Below are 20,290 nucleotides of genomic sequence, written 5' to 3'. Positions count from 1 at the left end.
GAAGGGGGGAGGAAGGGACAAGCCCACCCCCGCGTAGCAGCCCCTACTGGGCCCCCACCCCGTCAGGAGAATGTTCGATGCGGGCAGAAATGACTGTGTGTTGGGCACGCCGGCCAGTTTTACTCATACTCTCCCCACCTGTAGACCCGGCTCGGTTACTCCTCTGGGCTCCGGCACGAATATCACATGTGAGTACGTCACACTTGGCACCACCAAGGCTACCAGCAGAGCAATACGCCCTTCCAGACCCCGTGTTCAAGTAGGAAGCATCCGGTCTCCACAATTTAATAGACGCCTGTGCGTTTCGAACTCGGAATCACTTGGTTGGAAGTAAGGTCACGCTCCCACTGGGCTACCACCTTAGTGGTAACCACCTTTGCCTTTCGAAGGTGAAATTATAGTAGTAACTCTTAACAACATGACTTTATCCTTTTTCTTCATTGTTATATTTCTATATGTTTTTTTTTCTTTATGTTCCATGTTGCATTGCACCCGTCAAGATCCATCTAGTATAACAAAGTGATTTAGAGCCAAGTTATTGTATTGTGATTGCAGATATGATGTATCAACACAAATGGGAAGGACAGTTTTTTCTGTGGGAAGATCTTGATCTTTTGACTCACCATTGCTGTACATCACACTCATGCAACAATGGTTAATAGAGACTAAATGTTTATTTAAGACTAGGCCAGGTTCTGTATCACATAGCAAAGGCTCTAGAACAAATTTTGAAATTAAATTTTAAGCTCTTTCATGATGAACACATTTGAATTGAACATATCTAACTCTGAACAACAGCAGCACACAACTAGTCATATCAGAAGTAGCAATAACGCATTCTAGACGGCCTAGGGTCAATTTTTTAGGAGACATCAATATATTATCATAACCACATCCTATCTTTTAGGTTTTTATGCTGACATATAGAAGAATATAAAACCATATTCCAACTACCTATGCTACTCTAATGAGCAGATTCTTTTGTCATTGTAATACGATAGACAAATAATATCAAAGATTTTCCACATTCTTCTTACATTGCATATACCATTGGTACATCAGTAAGAGGGGTCATAGAGGGAAAACTAAATGATATATTTGCAACTGATCAAAGTCAAATAGGAAAGAAAATAAAAAGCAAATTGAATTTATGCTACAATAAGAATGACGGCACAAAATGTGGAAAACTTAAGGCAATAAGAAAGGAAAGCACCTTCACTTAGCAGGAACACAATTAAAAATTTAAATTACTGTAACATATATTTTGAATAGCTATAAATAAGGATTATCCATATATGGGAATTTAGGATTTTAGTAATTCCTATCGTGCACACTCCAATGTACTAAGTGCAGTTCTATTGATAATAGTATCGATCTCAACAAATTAAAGGAGGATTCTGCCAAAAAAAGAAGGGAGGATAATCAATATAAACTTGCACTATTAGTTTGATAGGCTATATCAAATTTCCAACTAATAAAAAAAAATCCCATATGTCTGATTGATATTGCAGATTCCATCAGTTGTAAACACATGAAAAGGTAACTTATAGTCGAAAAGGTAGTCCAGAAATGATGACACAAAAATGTCAAGTACACATCGGTTACAAAATACTTGATGGATAAAATTCCTATATCATCATGGCAAGGAAAAAAATAAAAAGAAAGACTAGGCTATCAGGGATTACTTGATACTAGACTCACCTTATTAGAAAAAGGCTTATGCATTTTGTGTTCCCATTTATTTATTTTTACTAAGTGCAGCTTTAAGGAAAAATCAAGATATGCTCAATTTTGTTAAAATCCTTCCCTGCAATTTAAGGAACAGAAAACATTCACAGAATATCTGTAACTAACTCATCACAGCCAATTGGTATCTCTCAATAGAGAATTAATTTCATGAGTAAGCATGCATAATGCAAGAAGAAAGGAAAGTCAAAGAGTTTAACAATGGTGTTATGTCTATATGGGTTGATAAACAGTCTAAGGCAGTTTGTTCCCTAGGCCTAATAGTCGCTCCAGGAATCAGTATATGTTCTATTATTGTGCTTGATAGCACTAATGAATGAACATGGCATAATCCAATAGCCTCCACTGCAGCCCAAGTATTACATTAGGCCATGTTTCCTGTTTATGTTGCCCAGCATGTTTAGAACATGAGACTGAATCAGAGTAATATCCTGCTTCTAAATAACAATTTGTCTTTTGATTACTATAAAGAAAAACATTTCATCAATCACATGCAACCTATAAGTTGTTTAGAAGTCCTCAAGATCTGCATCACACATGCAAGCAAGCACACACATGAGAAATTAGATATCTTTGATAACAACATAGAGATAAGATCCATTCAATGTCAACGTAACTGCACAAAATTCTAGTGCATGTGAGAAGTTCATGGAACAATCTAGCTGAGATTTGTATATTTTTGAATCATTTAGCATGATAACAACAGAAAAGGACATTGTCTAGACCTCACTGCCTCAACCAAAGAAAATTTATCTTGGCCAAACACAGAGCAATTCTGAGATAATTTTGTTGTGCAATATAAGGAAAAAGGCACAGCAAAACAACCACGAAATATAAAGAAGAACGATCAAGCAAGTTCTATCTAATACTTGTAAACATTGAAGAAAAAAAAGAGAATAATCCTGAAAGCAACAAGACCAGCATATTTAAACACGACACAAGACAACGTACACTGATAAAACATAGGGAGAAAAAGGCATCAACATACACCACAAGGCCACCGAAGTTCATGGAGAAATACCATAATTACCTGACCAATATAGCTTGAGGTTGCAGCTGATGCAAGGGAGAAGATAAGAAAACCAAAAACCTGATAGTTTTATAATACATTGTTGCATGTGCTCGAGTTACAAAGTGCTACTGTCAGATAATTTCTCTCTGAACCATAAGCATATTACATCAGATCAAAGCAACAATATTTATCAACCACAGTAGAAGTATCCTGCTTAGTCAGTTTTGTAAATCATGTAGATGAAAACATCATTTAGAAGCTTCCATGTCAGGTTATAAGTAACCTCTAAACCCTGTACACTTTTGATGCTTTGCTCTGAGAAACTGGTTCCCTGTCGGAGGTAGTTCCTACAGCAAAAGGTATGGTTGAATGAACTGGTCGAGATATATCTTGGTCCATATTTTGACAGGGTTTTAACATATGCTTTGCTCCTCCACTAAGTTTGACAAACCCTGATCTTTCCTGTGGATCGAAATTTGAAGCACTAGACCCAGATGTAGCTACCATATTGTCTTTCTCATTGCCCAGATGTAGCATTGGTTCCCTGTCAGTTATCTGACTCCCATAAGAATTGATTTCTGATGATCCTACGTTACATTTTGAATGTCCATGCATTTGTTCTCTTCTCCCAGACTCTGTTGAAACATTTGAGCCTTCTTGAAGATTTAGATTTGCCTTCTTCAAAGTATTCATAGAAATATCATCGTTAGCTGCAGGCCTTTTTCTAGTTTTATTGGTACAATCCAGAGCCTTAACATTTGCAAATTCAAATTTTGTGCCAGTGTTGTTTTTCTTCTTGCCTCTACAGCTGGTATTGACTGCCGGGTGGGGCTTGTTTACCCCCAAGGATGGAATAGCTAAATGGTGAACCACAGGAGCTGGACCAGGTAAGCTATTGCCTCTGTAAAATGGAAAAGAAATTATAGGTGCTGTATATGGAGAAGAAAATGGTAAAACATTGTTTCCATGTATAATGCTGGGTTGGTTTGCAGAAAGTGGGGCAGAATAAGGACAAGATGATGGTTGGATTTTCTTCTGATGTGTTGCATTTAGCAGCCAATGAGGAAGGGTTGGTGGAGAATGAGCTATAGATGTTCGTGAAAGACTCCTACATTCCTGATAAGGAAAAGCAGGGTGAAAAGTTGACATACTGTAAGGAACACTTTGGCTGTGCTTGCAATGAGGAGAATTTAGAAGCATATGCTGGCTCGCGTTCTGAGGATAGGGTCCCACCACTGGTTGCTGATGCCCCATCTTGACATGCTGAGTTCCTGAGTTACAATTGACTGCAGAATTGGTTGTCTTTTTCAGCAATTGTTGAGGAATTGAATTAAAAAATAGTTCCGCATTATAACCATTACTTCCAATGTCTGAGCTTCTTGACAACCATTGTGGTTGAAAATCAAGCTGCATAGGATTAGAACTAAATTCAGTTGCTGGCATACAGTAAACACTTGAGGGAACTTCTAAGGACTTGAAAAGATTTTCTTTTGAGGAAACATATTCTGCATGCTCAACTGGTTCCCCTCGAGGCCATATCTTCATAAAGGGCTTACCAGACACTGTTATAGAGGGGCAGTTTTGAGTTACTAGTTCATTATCAGACCATCTCTTTCCATCATTAAATCCTAGACATTCTTCATTACTTCTACCAACTGTGACATTTTTACCCATCAAACGCATTGTTGGCCGGATAACAGGTTGAAACCTGCTGTCTAGATTCTTTTCCGCATGGAAGTGCACTCCATCAATGTAATTTTCAGTTTTATTACATTCCATGCATCCACAACAAGAGACTTCCATTTGATTTGTATCACAATGAGTAATTTGGTCAAAATCCTGATTCTCACGATTCTGGATTTCCATTATTTCAAATCCTTGCAAATCAGTAAAACCCATCCCAGATGTTACCACTTTGCCAGCAGGGTAGTATTGCTCCAAAGACCAACTTAGTGGATCCTTTTGGTACAATGATGCACAAGGAAATTTCTCTTTCAATTTAACCTGGCTACTCTTTGGCTCAACACAATTGGGAACTGGGAAGCTACAGACAGAATTCCGTACCGAGTTTTGCTTCTTATAGAAATCACTGTAAACAAACTTAGTATTAGAATGCAGCTGCATTAATTCTCCCTGCGAATTAAGAGGCAAACCAATAAAGTCTTTGTCAACGCTCTTCTCCCTACAGGTAGACATCAGATCTGACATCAATCTTGACTCATCAAATTCCTTTGAACTGACTGAAGATGATATGCTACTTATCAAATCTTTTGGAGAATGGTGGTGCACTGGTTGAAATCCTGGTCGGTGGCTACAGAAATCCATGGTAGGGTCCACACATCGAAGGTGCTGTTCCTTACTGGCTTCCGAACTTTTTTCCAGACAAAATGGTGAATGCCGTAAAATTGAATTTCTGGTTAGGGTTAGTGAGTTTGTTGCAGTAGACCTTGGTACACACTTTTCAATAGGACCATGCAGATTTCTTATAGCACTTGACATCATTTGAGAACTTTCTTCCCCATGAGTTCCAGCATCACAAATTGACCCAGCTTCATGAATAGGATTCAGAACCTTTGGGTCACCTGAATAAGCATGAGTAGGTGACGTAGTGGAGCTCAGGCTAAAACAACTCAATTCACTAATATCCTGTACAGCATGATTTAAGTCTACAGATTCAGACAGGGGGCTCCTCTTTGTTTCAGGAGACTTCCTTTTGCTGGGATCAGTAAAGCTATGGGGGATGGCATGATCATAAGAGCCACTCAATTGTTTCTCTTCAGATACAGTTCCATCTGTCATCTCTACATCACTTCTAGCCAAATCTTTATCCCTTGCATTCACCACTTGAGCTCCCTCAATAGGAGGAGGACATTTATCACCTTTGCTCAAATTGTCCATAGCTGATGATGCAGCCAAAACATCGGAGAATATTTTGCAGAGGTTTTGCAGGTGAGGCAGCTGCATAGTAGAACATCTTTTTTTTAGCCCAAGTATGTCATCCTTGCCAGAAAAACTGACACGCTTTGCTGATTTACAACAAAGTTTGATGAAATTTCCACCCTGGGCATCACTTATTGTCTTTCCCTTCTTGACAGAAGTGCCTCCTTTCCGGTTCTTGAGAATGCTATGTAGTGGGAACATCCTTGTCACCTCCTTCTGATTCCTAGAGATCAATTTTGAAGTTTGAATAAGTTTGAATTTATGTTTCTTTGGTAAACTCTTCGCAGTAACTGACTTCTTTTGCCCATCAACAAGGTTCCTCTGTATTTTCCTGAGCTTCTTATCGTGCAATTTGTTCTGGAGTATGTGAGAAATATCAACAGGAGATGACATTTTGAAATTGCCAATTTTCTCCTGGCATAGGAAAGCAAGCATCACGCATCATTCATTTATGGTCTTTCACAATTTCTTCGCCATAAAAATTCACACGTGCTCACTTGCATGCATGTGATAGGCTGTATAAGGAAAATTAAGATAAGTGCTGTATGACTACATTCCATTAACACATCGAATTGCATGTAACAGATTCAGTCTCTTCCTTAAAGGGAGTTCTATCACTACAATATCTAGATTACTATGAATTGATGTTATTTGCCCTAAAATTATGACATTTAGTCTTCAGTTAGCTATGTGCTTGTCAAGACATGCCTGTCCTATGAAGGTTAGGTGGTATTTGCGCAACTTTCTCTAAAAGTCGAAGAACAAAAATGACCCTTGCCCAAAATATCAACATGTTCTTGATCTAAGAATATGTTGATAAATTGGGTCAGATCAGTTAGTGTAAGATATAAATCTTTTATGTCACGCATCACCTAACAAATTAAGAAGAGAAGATAGCCAGAATAACTGGCAGTCAACAATTTTACATTACACCAAGCACCATAAGTCAGAAAAGTAAATTATAAAGGCTATTTATTATGAAAGTTTTTCCAATTAAGACACTCCACTTTAAGTTTTGGTTCAAAAGCAGAAATGATAGTCCATATCCATAAGTTAAGACATAGGAAAGATCAGAATGAAAATAATGTAACTTGGATAGAGCATTGACTCCATAAGATGCGCTATTTCCAGACCTCCATATATAAAATCAAAACATAACTATGAAATGCTTCCTAGCATGGAGGACTCTTACAAAATTTTCAGCCAAATTTGCCAAGAGACTGTCATGTACAACCTGTCAAGCTATCATATGTCTATAATTCAGAATATATGAATTTAACATAGGTATGTCATCACATATTTTAAGTAGTATCAGATTTGATATAGCTTGCATGTAGGCACTGACAAATTTATTAATCACAAGCAACCTAATAAAGAGAGATCATGTATAAAATAAGATGCATTCCCCACCACATCATTAGGCACAGTCTTCAAACTTCTTGGAACTACTCTAGATGACAGATGTTAAAAGATATTTTCTTTGGGGAGAGTAGTACTTTAGATATATGGTGTCCTCATCTTTTATGCATTAGTATATAAAGGTTCTACTTTATTGCAAGGTTTGCCGTCTCGGTATCGGACTCCGTACTGGTACCCCACTAGCACAATGTCGATATAGTACGGTATGAAATTTTTTTGGCGTACCGACTCGTACCGGATACCTGTACTGAACCGGTACAGTACGGTATGCCTCATACCATCCGGTTCGGGCCGGTACAGCGTTCTTTGCTTTATTGTGTATTTTAGCCTACTGCTTATATTAGAGGGTTAGCAGTCATTACATTTGCTTCAATTATTGTTTGCCAAGTTTCATGATATAGAAGAATGAAACATCATCAAAAGGCCTCCTTGGAAACTTTAGAAACTTACAGAATGAGATAATACTCATTTATGTGTTGATTAGATATCACATATAATTGGTGAACATCCCCAAATTTTTTAGAAAGCTAGGTGATGAGGGGGGGAGGCCAAATGAAAGGATAAATGGATGAACAATCAATCATTCACAATAAGAGAGGAGGATGGATAAAGCGAGCTACAAGCTCAAGCTATCTCATATATCAAATAGTTTAGTAATCACAATCTGCCCTTCACCATCTGCCACATGGTCTATTTATACTAGTCTAAGTATTAATCATGCTCCAACTTACTAAGTACCCATTACAATTTTCAAACCCAAAATAAATGTAATCACAACTTACTAAGCTCCCATTATAATTTCCAAACCCAAAATAAATGCAAACACAACTTACTAAGTACCCAGTACAATTACCAAACCCACAATAAATATAAACACAACTTATTAGAAATTAAAGAGATAAGACTGACTTCCTGACCAAAGGTAGCTTCTTCCATACTATATCATTCTCCCCAGGTGTAAAATACAAATCAGAGTTATGGCATTCAATCTCATATTGCAAAAAATCCATGAATTTCTGGGGTTGGGCGATGGTTTCTCGATCCTCTCTGTCACTTGAAGGAAGATAGCCACTTTCATTATATAATTCTTTTCATTTTCCGTTTTTTTTTAGGTGGCGACTCCATTTCTATTTTAGGGTCCCTGTCCTCGAGTTGTCATCCAAACTCGCTATGATACATCAGTATGTGATTCAATTTAACTTGTAAAAATGTCATGTCCAACTTTTGCCAATAAATTCCAAAGTCTGATAAAGCCCTGAACCATGACCAAAGATCCTTGAGAATGTCATCTTCATTTGAAAGTGCTATGGATATCTCCTCTTGACATAGGATCTTTGGATTGTTATCAAGGAAATCACTCAATAACTTTCTGAAATCAAACGAACCCTTCAAGCATTTGAACTCATGATTTCTGAAAGGTGGAGTTTGGCGTCACATCATCATGTTAAAATAATCTCAAAGCTCTTTGAAGCATAGTTCTCCACAAGTCTATGAAAGCCTTCATTAAAAAGATCTACTCCTTGAGAAGGGAGTAAGACCAACTCCTTACTCTCATCCAAGACGGCAACATTAGCATCACGATAAATTTCTTCTAATGACAAAGACAAATACTGTGAAAACATTAGACCGTTATTCCGAATCTGTTCATCATCCAGATAAACATCATATACCAGTGGAGAATCCCAATCCACACAACATTCTCCTTTCTTAATGTCACAAACATTTTCTTGAAGATTGAAAATATTTGAACTATACCAAGCTTCATTTGAATCAAACCTTAGAGTTGTAAGCACCCTATGGATCATAAGACTTTCACCTTTTTCTGGTTTAACCTCACACGCTCAATGTCACCTTCTTCATCATACACAGGTTGTTTTGAGCTATCAAGGTCTTCTTCTTTCATAAAATTTACATGAATATCAACCTGTTTCTTTGGGCAAGTGTAGTGATAATGACCAACCTCTCCACACTTGAAACAAGAATTAGAATTATTGCCAAAATCATGGAAATTTGAATTAGTACCCTTACCATGAGAAGAGTCTCCTTTGGAAGATGGGTAAAGATTTTGTACCTCCACAAATTTCTTTCTCCCATTACGAGCGAACTTAGCCTCTACTTTCAAGGCTAGTTGATATGCACCTTTGAGTTTCTGATGCAGCACCGAGAATGGGAGATTGTTGCTGTGGCGACAGAACAGAGAAAACAGGGGAAAGAGGGAGGAAGAGAAGGAGAGGAAAGAGAGGAAGGGAGGAAAAGGAGAGGAAAGAGAGAGGGGAGGAGGAAATGTGGGGAAGAAATCTGAAATCACGTTCATTAAACCCTAATCACAATGAGGGTCCCATATATATAGGGCTCAAAACAAAAAATTAACACAAAACCCCTTATACACAAATAATTCCCAATAAAGCCCAAAATAACATAAATAAAGCCTTACAATAATAAAAATGCAAACAAGCCTAAAATAAAATAAAATCCGAAATAAGAATGATGGACTGGACGGATGGATGATCAGCTCGAATGTCCCCATCAACTCCTTCCGGATGAAAAAAGCTCGACCCCGTCGAGTGTAGGTCTGGCCAGTTCTCGTACTGCTCCAGAAGGTCAGGATCAAGGCGCTGCAACTCGGCTCTCGAAATTCACGTCGCATCCGACTCTGGTCAACTTTTCCACCGAACAAGGTAGCGTCGGTAACTTTCTCTCCTGGTAGATATAACATGCTCATCTAATATATGTTCTATGTGTTCTCTACGTGCATGAAATTTTGGAGGTGGAGGCTTAACAGTAGGTAATGGGTCAGGGTGATCAACAAAAGCGGTGTATCAAGAAAGGGGTCAGAAGAAATGAATGTTGTCTTTTCGTATGAGACTAAATCTTCAATATTAAATGTCACACTAATCCCATAATCTTTAGAAAGATTTACAACATAAGCATTCGAACTAATTTTCTTTAGAACTTTAAACAGTCCCGCACTACGAGCTTGCAACTTTTTGAACGTTTCCGAAGAAAATCGTTCAGGTCTAATTCTCACCATGACATACTTGTCTATATTCAACTCTTTATAACGCCTGTGCAAATCAGCAAGAGATTTATATTTTAAGTTATTATAATGAATGTGTTTGCTGATTTTCTGATGCAATGAATGCAGTTGTGATGCAAATGATTGTGCAGACTCAGAGACTCTATGTTAATGAGACATGGCAATCAAGTTTATGGGCTGCCTAGGTTTATAACCATTCAACGGACTCATGCTTAAGGACCTATTGACTGAACTATTATATGCAAACTCAGCTGTCGATAACACTAAATCCCAAGTCCTAGCATGTTCACCTACCAGACATCTTAAAAGATTTTCTAGATTACGGTTAACAACTTATGTCTGGCCGTCAGTTTGCAGATGATAGGCAGAAGAAAATTTCAATCTGGTGCCCATCATGTGCCAAAGAATCTTCCAAAAGTAACTCATGAATTTAAAATTTCTATCGGACATAATAAATTTTGGAAGGCCATGGAGTCTAACGACTTTGTCAAAATAGAGTTTGGCAATTCTAGAGGCATCAGAAGTCTTAGAACAGGAGAGAAAATGAGCCATCTTCGAAAATCGGTCCATAACTACAAAAATGAAATCGTGTTTGGTGGAAGTACGTGAAAGCCCTAATATGAAATCCATACTGACATCTTGCTAAGGACACTCGAAAATGGATAGTGGAGTGCATAGACCAGTGTTCTGCTTACGTTGTTTGGCTAGATGACATGTACGATACTGATTGACAATTTTGGCCACGTCTCTCTTGAGACTCAGCCAGAAAAAATATCTCTCCACCATTTCAATAGTTTTGTCTCTCCTGAAATGTCCAGAAAGTCCTCTAGCGTGTATTTCCTATACTAAGAAATCTATCACTGAGGTTCGAGAGATACACAATCGGTCAGAGTGAAAGAGGTAATCATTTTGCAGAAAGAAATCGCTTCGTTCTCTTTCTACTCCGTCTCATAGGGTCAGATATATCTCACTAAGGTTAGGACACATGGTGTATTGTTCCCTGATCCTCTCAAAGCTAATTACTTTAGTGCTCATCATGGTTAGGAGGAAGATCCGTCGACTGAGCGCATCTGCAGCTTTATTCTCAACTCCGGCTTTATGTTTCAAGACAAAAGTATAGGCTTGAAAAAACTCAATCCATCGGCCATGTCTATAGTTCAGTTTCTTTTGGGAGTTGAGATGTTTCAAAGCCTCATGGTATGAATACAATACAAACTCTTGCGGTAGCAAATAGTATCGCCAATGTCGCAAATCTTGTACTACCGCATAGAATTCTTTATCATAGGTGGAGTAGCGTATCCTGCCGTCGCTTAATTTTTCGCTGAAGAATACGACAGGATGACCTTTTTGACTTAACATGCCACCTATGCCAACGTCAAAGGCATCACATGCGACCTCGAATACCTTTATGAAATTAGGAAAAAGCAAAATAGGAGCTTCGATTATCCTTTTCTTAATTTCATTAAATGCTTGGGATGCCGACTTGATCCAGATAAAGTCTTCATTCATGCAATCTGTAATGGAAGACATTATCGAACTAAAACTCTTAATGAAGTGGCGGTAGAAAGTGGCCAAACCATGGAAACTACGCACTTCCGTTAGGGCCTTGGGCTCAGGCCATTCTAGTATCACGCTTACTTTCTTCGGATCAGCGGAAACATCCTTAGAAGACACTATGAACCCTAAGAAAGTGACATGATCTGTCAGGAAGGCACACTTCTTGGGGTTTGCAAAGAAGCTTTCTCTTCTAAGGACATCACAGACTTGCCTTAAGTGTGAGAGATGAAGCTCTTGAGTTTGGCTATATATCAGGATATCATCATAATACACAACGACAAATTTATTTAAGAAAAGTCGAAAGATCTGCGTCATCATCCTCATAAAAGTACTGGGAGCGTTTGTTAAGCCGAACGGCATAACTAACCATTCGTAGAGTCCATCTTTTGTTTTAAAGGCAGTTTTTCATTCATCCTCAGGACGAATCCGAATCTGGTGGTATCCACTCTTCAGGTTGATCTTGGAAAAGATTGTAGCACCAGACATGTAATTTAAGAGGTCATCCAGCTTTGGGATGGAAAAACGATACTTAACCGTGATTTTATTGATGGCACGGCTATCAACGCACATCCTCCAAGAACCATCTGTCTTGGAGGCAAGGAGTGTGGGTACAATTCAGGAGCTTAGGCTCTCACGAACATATCCTCTTGTGAGGAGTTCGTCAACTTAACGTTTCAGTTCAGTGTGTTCGCTTGGGTTGAGCCTATGATGGAAAAGACTGGGTAAGGATGCTCCGGAAACTAGGTCAATTGCGTGTTGAATATCATGCATCGGAGGAAGTATATCCGAAAGATCCTTAGAAAAAACAAAGTGAAACTCCTCTAGCAGGGAAACTATTGCCGGTAGATGCTCGGAGTTCGAGTCCACATTAATGACTCTAGCCACAAGTGCAAACATAAGTGACTGGTTTTCAATATCTTTTATTACCTCTTTCGAAGTAATGATGTGAGGTGATTCATCTTTACGCAGGTTAGCACTCTTCTTTTCAGGGGCGGGCTCTCTAGGAGGCAATGAGTTCAGTATAATTTTTCGATCCAGGAACATAAAGCTACACGAATTCGAATGTCCATGAAGTGTGACTTCCATATCGTATAGCCAAGGTCTTCCTAGAATGACTTGACCTACATCCATCGGAATGCAGTCACACCAGATTTCGTCTTTATAAGATAGTAATTAAATCGGGATGAGGCATCTTTCTGACACAGAAATGGATGTCTTATCCACCCAAGCTACTTTATATGGGTTGGGATGAGGAGTAGATTTTAGGCCGAGGTGGGAGACAACTTTGGAAGCAATGGCGTTGATACAACTTCTGCTATCAAATAGAATTTTGCACATTTTATCATTGATCCTAACGAGAGTGTAGAACTGGGAGGTCCTACACCAATCTTGTTCGGTCTGAGTCTGAGCTAGTGTACACCTAACCATATAGAGCTAGGATTTTGGTTACTTGGATCAGTGAGCTCCTTTTGTGGTTCAGGCTGAAAAAATTCTAATCCGGCATGTTCATCTCCAAAGTCTTTTACATAATCTTCGATGTTTGGCTCATAGACATTTTCAACATATTCAGTCTCTTAGGTTCTAACTTCTGGTTCAGTAATTAGGTAGGTCTTGGCAGTACATTGGGACGCTATGTGGCCAAACTTTTAGCATCGAAAATATTGGTTTTGGCTTCGAGAAGAAGGGTTAGGACCTAATATTTCTTTTTCTTTATCATTTGAAGGGTTCAGGACAGGCATCGAGGATGCCTTAGTTGGTGTTTGGATCGGACCGGGCTGGTTAGGAGGATTGGAAAGCGGTCTAGGTTGCGGAAGATAATTTTGGTTAGGTCGGGCTCCTGAGGCCATTGGTCGAGGGTCGATATGCCTCACCATAGGGGGTCGTAAAAAACTGTCCTCATCTTGAGCCAAGCCTCGCGTAAATATGGCGCGCGGGCCGGGGCCAAGCCGCACGCAGATATGGCGCATGGGTCTAGCTACCAAGGATGCGGAGGCGGGCAGCGAGTTTGGGTTTGAGACTCGGACCCGGAAAGAGAAGGGGTGGAGGTGGGCGCTCGAGGAGTGGCTTCAGAAGAGGGGTTTGGGCTTCTTGAGATGAGAGAGGGGAATGAGGGGGCGATGTTGTAGGGAGGGAGGCCGTTCGGAGGGTTTTTGGTGGCGATGGGCGGCGGGATTTCGTGGCGGCGTGCGGCGGCGGTGGGGTGAGGCGAGGACGGGGGTGGCGGGCGGCGGAGGGGAGGTGGTGAGGTGGCGCTCAGGCGGTGCGGCTGTGGGGCGGTTCGCGGCGAAGATCCGACGACGCTGTGGTCGGCCACAGGGAAGGAGGACGGACTCAAAAGAGGCGCTCGGGGAAGGGCCTCGGAGGAGGTGCTTGGAGCTGATCGGCGGTGGGCTTCAGGCGTCTGTCCAAACGGCGAAGATTCGGGCGGCGGGGACGGGCGGCGATGGCTCGGATGCCGAAGGCACTGGCGATAGAGCTCGGCGGCGGCGGGGACCCGAGGGACGGAGCGGCGATGGCTGCACAGTGCAGCGACAATTGCGGCGGGGAGGCCACCGGAAGATGAACAGGTACTTTTCCCTTTTTTCAGTCACGTGTGGTCACGTGCAATTTTTTTTGGGGGCACGTGAAGTCATGTGTCACGGCCTTTTTTGTTCCTTTTGTGGAACGGATTCGAGTTACCAAAAAAAAGGTTAACGGGTCTAGACCTTACCCGTTAGCTGACTTTAAACCTCCCGACGGTTTCGAAAGGCCGTGTCGAGATTTGCACCGGCGGTTGCGGGCAGACCTCCACAGTCTGCAGTGGCGGCCGACGACCGATCACCGGCTTTGGCCAGTGGTGGGGCCTTCTCTTCCCTGCGGCTGCTACAGTGGATCTGAGGCCGCAGGTTCCTCTTTCTATTTTTATTAAACCCTAATCACAATGAGGGTCCCATATATATAGGGCCCAAAACAAAAAAAATAACACAAAACCCCTTATACACAAATAATTTTCAATAAAGCCCAAAATAACATAAATAAAGCCCTACAACAATAAAAATGCAAACAAGCCCAAAAATAAAATAAAATCCGAAATAAGAATGGTGGACTGGATGGGTGGATGATCAACTCGGATGTCCCCATTAGTTTTCATAATCGATGCATTTTTACTTCATCCCAAATTGGAATTCTTAGACCTCCAATATACCTCACCATAAGTTGTTCTTCAGATTCTTGAAGATCATTGTGAGCCATTACCTTGTAGAATTTTTCAGTATAATCAATCACACTTCTAGACTCTTGACGAAAATTATTGAATTGAGAAAATGCCATTTGAGCAAAATCCACCGGAAGAAATTTTTTCTTAAGCCTAGATTTCATTTTCTCCCAAAAAGAAATCTTAGGCTTTCCTTTGCGAAGCCGCATCTCTTGAACTCTATCCCACCATGCCAAAGCATAACCACAAAGCCTTGTATTCAAAGAATTTTTCAATGGCGCTAAGCCATTCAAGAAACTCTCCGGGTTGAAGGCGACCATGAAATTCCGGTAAATCAATCTTCAAAGTGTCGAAATCACGATAGAACATCCTTTCCATTCGTCCTTCATGATTGGCAAATGGATTCACATCGGATTCATCACTAGAAAACCCATAGCTTGAACCACCTCGCTCTCTACGAGCTTCTCGGCGCCCAAGATGCAAAGTAAGTTCCTCAACTTGTCTTCGAAGTGCTTGAAGTTCATCATCTCTTTCATCCCTCATTTGGTTGCCACGTTGTGCTCTACCTCCTCGTGTCACCATAAGAAAGAAGAGAATAACCCAAGAGCGTAATCACAAGCTCTGATACCAAATGATGGGGGGGGAAGGCCAAATAAAATGATAAATGGATGAACAATCATTCACAACAAGAGAGGAGGATGGATAAAGCGAGCTACAAGCTCAAGTTATCTCATATATCAAATAATTTAGGAATCACAATCTGTCCTTCACCATCTACCACATGGTCTATTTATACTAGTCTAAGCATTAATCATGCTCCAACTTACTAAGTACCTATTACAATTTTCAAACCCAAAATAAATGTAATCACAACTTACTAAGCACCCATTACAATTTTCAAACTCAAAATAAATATAAACACAACTTACTAAACACAACTTACAAGAAACGCAACTTACTAGAAATTAAAGAGATAAGACTTTGACTTCTTGACCAAAGGTAGCTTCTTCTACACTACATCGAAAAGCTAGGGCTCTAATACTTTTTTCATAAGTAATGCAAAATTCAAAGTCCAGGAGGATTTTTTGAACCTATAAAACTAGATAAAAAATGCCTATAATCTAAACTCAAATCAGAGTACGGTGCATGTATGCACTACTTCCGGGTCTTCTAGATTTCTAGTACAGCAGGATCATATAGGCTGAAAACTTGAAAGATCCCAGACAGGTCTCATGAGGTAAAAAAAGAGTCACATTGGCAAACCTCATGCTAAGGGAGATTCTAAACATCTTGATATAGTTGATGAAATCGAGCATATTTATTTTGTTGTGTTTGTGCATGTTCAACTATATCAGAAACTTCGATGTAGTTTTGAGGTGAAATTCGTTTTGAGGTGAAAGAATTTCACCTCAGCTATAAATGACCAACTTTTTGTTATTATTAACAGAAGTACTTTGCATGTAAAAATAACAAATAAACAAAAAGTGTTCAATAGAACGTGACAAGTTCTACCCTTGGACATAAACCACAATTACTAACCCCTAGTCCATACCATTCTAATAAAGTTTCTCACTGTATAGGATTTTGTTGGATAAAGACTTGGTGGAAAATTGTACCCCAATTCCGCCTCCATATCCTTCAATCTGGTAACTCCTTCCAATGCAAATTACCAAGAATACTTCAAAGATAGACAACTTTCTCCACATGTTTGGTGTTCCTTATTCATTTAGCCACTTCCACCTTCCTAGCATTATCCCATTTCGGAATATATTGGCACATTGCGTCACACACAATCCTAAAAGCTTTTAAGTATCAAATCACAAGAGAAACTACCGATTTGTCCCTCCTATGATAGCTTCCAAGAAAAAACTCCTAGCTGATCCCTTTTCACCAGAAATGAATATAAAAAATCACTGGTTCGGCAGGATGGCACTAAGCTGCCTATTATGCAGCACAAGTAGCAACTTTGTGCTTTCTCTCTTGAATCCTCTTCAACCAGTTCATATTGTAAAGCACAGCCTGCCCGCTTCCCCCCACCCCTACGCGCATAGAAGAAAAAAAAAAAAAAAGCAAAAAATAAATAAATAAATCAACCTCTCCTTTTCAAGAAAGGTCATGTGGATCCTACCAATCTAAGCTGTTCCCAGCTCATGAATAAATGAGACAATAACTGGGAGCAATAAAAACCAAGTTCACCAGCAGAAGTTTAACGCTTACAGAAAAATCTTTCTGTTTCACTTACGTACCACATCCTCTTATTCAGTGTATGAGAAGAGATGTAAGGTGATTGAAAAGAGCAGTGGTGATTTGAAGGTATTACACCAAGAAATATTCTATCATTAATTTCATTTACGTTTTATCACATCAACATACTAATTGACAATTCACTTTGACGTTCGGCAAAATTACATGAATACATTTCTAAGTTATCTATAGCTTCATGCGCCCATATAGCAAAGAGCAGCGTGCGCCTTACAAGTACAGAGGTGAAGGTAAACATGTAAGCAGTCAGAAAGACGAGCATCACTATGGGCGCACAAATAGGAAAAAAAAGGAAGGAAAGAACGAAAAAAAAGAAAGGAACGCTATTAAGCATGAGATGTGATAGTGCATGCACGGCATGTTAATTAAGAAGCGACTAAAAGACTTACAAGCTTTGCAGCAAAAAAAGAAAAATAATACGATTGTCAAATTGTACAAACCGAGATATTTTATAAAGTTCATTATTTGAGCGTGGAAATACTTTGATGTTGAAAGAATAAATCTGATATCAGAAAATTTAAGGATATATAAAGCAAAAACTATGTTTAAACGGCATCTAGGAAACACAAAATCCAGCAAACGTAGTTACTTAAAGTTCTCTTTTTGTCCATACTACATATGAGCGCACAAAAGAGATAATGAACAAATTTACCATATCACCAAATCACGGGGCGAGATATTCCATCCCGCTGTAAAAGTTTTAGCATAACAAAAGAACCTGAAGTATCAAAAACATTTTATAAACATATGTAACCTTTAATACCATGCCACAATCAACTCACTTAATAGTCCTGAGTTGATTTCACGAAGCAACGGGCCCTAATACCGTCAATTTACACATAAAATAACGCTAATCCAAGCCAGCGAAAGAAATTATCAGCAGAGTTCCTCTAATGCCAACATAATTAACAATCTTGGACCCAATTGCGTGCACATATGATTAACACTGAACTAAGCAAAATACAATAATTGGACAAATAATACACAAAAACAAGATAAATAACCCACATATTTAGTCGTGACATCTGCGAACCGTACGCTGTGCGAGGTATGAGAGAGTGGAGAAGTGGAATTATTACCTCTAGATACAGATTTGCAAAAAGTGGAGAAGAAAACAAACTCATCTCATTTCGAAAAGCTGAGAGCGAGGCATGATTTAAGGAGTTGGTCACATACCTTTTTCGCAGCGCAAATCTCGACCTTGAGTTTCTTCTTTTTTGTCTTCTTCCCAATCTTTTCCTTAATCTTTTTCCTCGCCTTCTCCTGCTTCTTCTCATCGTCTTTCATATCCAGTACCGTTCTTTTCCTCAACGCCTCCCAAGACTCTCCACCGCACTTATCCCCAGCTCCCAGCTCCCGGTCTTCTTCTTGATCTCTTTCCTCCCCATCTTCTCCATCTTCTTCTCGTTCTTCTCGTCCGTCACCGCCATTAGCGTCATCTTCCAAGGTATCGACCGGCGGCGCCACGGCAAACAGCTCGACGATGGACCGCTTCTTGGGCGCCCTTTGCTTCCCCCTGGCGGGAACTCTCACCTGCTTCCCCTCCTTCTCCACCGCCGCCGCCGCCGCCCCGCCGGGGTTCCCAATGACAGATGGGTCCACGGTAGGGGTTTCGATCATCAACTCGTCGTTAGGAATTGAAATCACCTTCTCATCCGCGTCCTTCTCGAGCTCAACCCTGGCATCGACTTCCTCCGGCTTCTCAACAGCCAATCGCGCCGCCTGAAGCTCGTCGGACCACCATCTGAACTTCCGCAACAAGATCGGCGGGAGCGAACGCCCCGTCTCTCCTCCCTCGCCATCCCAATTGAACGGCCAACATTTCTCGAAGCCCACGCTCCTCATCTTCTCCGTGTACTCCCTTCAAAAAGATCATGAAAAAAAAAATCAAGAATTGATGCATTAAAGGATGAAAACATCCTTATCTGTCTCCAACTAAATAACAAACTCTAATATGCGTAAGGCTTGACCTAACTTAACTTGGATTAGCACTAAAAGACAAACTATCCGAATTAGAACTAGAAAAACAAACAAAGATAAACTAGAAATAGAATTCTAATACAAGCATGAAAAGCAATGGACTCTCAACAAGGGCAACTTTGGATGGAGGTGCCATGTAGCTTCTTGATAAGACCTTTTGGTTGTTAGAGATCTTGATGGTCCTTCTGTTCTGATTGTATAATTACAAGAAAGAAAGAAAAGAAAATGCAAAGCTAGGTTGGAATTTCAGACTTTGCTAGGATCCATTCTCTCCATCATTTTAATATGGTTCAAAATCTATATCAAATCAGTTCAGTATATAATCAAATCCAGATGTACATGGTCAATATGGTATCTCAGAATTTAAATTACTTTTTTATTTAATTATAAATATTTAATTACTTAAATTTATATTTTTATTTTGTAGTCGATAATAACCTATATTATTTAAAGTAAAGTTTATATTGATGCCAAGCTTTATACCACTTCTGTCTCAGGTCGGAGTGATACTAGAACGCTACAGTCTTAACTCTGGGGATGCTGTGGTGTCAGGATACCATTTTAGAGCAACAATTTTTATTCAATTTTTAACTTTTTTTATGGTAATGAGTATATAAATTAATGTTAATATATTATTGGGTTGGTGATGGATGCATGGTGCCGGCCGGGTTATGCAGCCCTCCCTATATCTCCTTTTACCTTCCTCTCTCCTTCTTTCTCTCCCTCTCTCTCTCTTTGTCTCTTCTCAAACTGGCCCTGTGACCGAGCTCAAAAGCACGGGCCCCCACTTCTTTCTTCTTGTTTTTGTTTCAAACTCAAGTGATCTGATCGAGTCGCGCTTGGTGCTCACCAAACCGGGCTCGGAACCGGCCTGGTTCATTAACACACGTACGGGTGTCCCACTGTCGTTCAGAGTTCCAGCTCCTGTAGCAACGGGACAGTTTTCACGTTAAGTTCTCGCACTGCGAGGACATGAAATCCTTGGTTTTAAGTGTTTGGTATTAAAGCGAGCATTTGCAGTGGCCAGGTGAGTTGTTTTTTTTCTTTCCTTCTGAGTGAAAAGTGGCCAGGTGTTTGATTCTAGACTTTTCAAAATATACCATTTTCGCATCAACATGATTTCGCTTAAGTCTGTTTATTTGAG

General features: G+C 39.9%; 1 protein-coding gene across 2 annotated transcripts; it reads right to left on the bottom strand.

Moving 5' to 3' along the window:
- Positions 1–1,759: 1,759 nt before the first annotated feature.
- LOC103710259 lies at positions 1,760–19,022 on the bottom strand. Of its 2 annotated transcripts, XM_039130357.1 has the most exons (3): positions 18,343–19,022; positions 3,910–6,112; positions 3,543–3,659 (listed from the first exon to the last, which is right to left on the bottom strand). In XM_039130357.1, the coding sequence occupies exons 1-3, from the start codon at positions 19,009–19,011 to the stop codon at positions 3,616–3,618; spliced, it is 2,916 nt and encodes a 971-aa protein (XP_038986285.1). In that variant the 5' UTR covers positions 19,012–19,022; the 3' UTR covers positions 3,543–3,615. The 2 variants fall into 2 exon arrangements, with proteins under 2 accessions (XP_038986284.1, XP_038986285.1); XM_039130356.1 differs by having other exon boundaries at positions 1,760–6,112.
- Between the last annotated feature and the right edge of the window lie 1,268 nt (positions 19,023–20,290).

Source organism: Phoenix dactylifera, chromosome 9 (assembly GCF_009389715.1).
Source record: "Phoenix dactylifera cultivar Barhee BC4 chromosome 9, palm_55x_up_171113_PBpolish2nd_filt_p, whole genome shotgun sequence".
Classification (NCBI taxonomy): Eukaryota; Viridiplantae; Streptophyta; class Magnoliopsida; order Arecales; family Arecaceae; genus Phoenix; species Phoenix dactylifera.
Note: the sequence above shows the minus strand (reverse complement) of the source record. Positions and strands in the feature narration are given on the sequence as shown.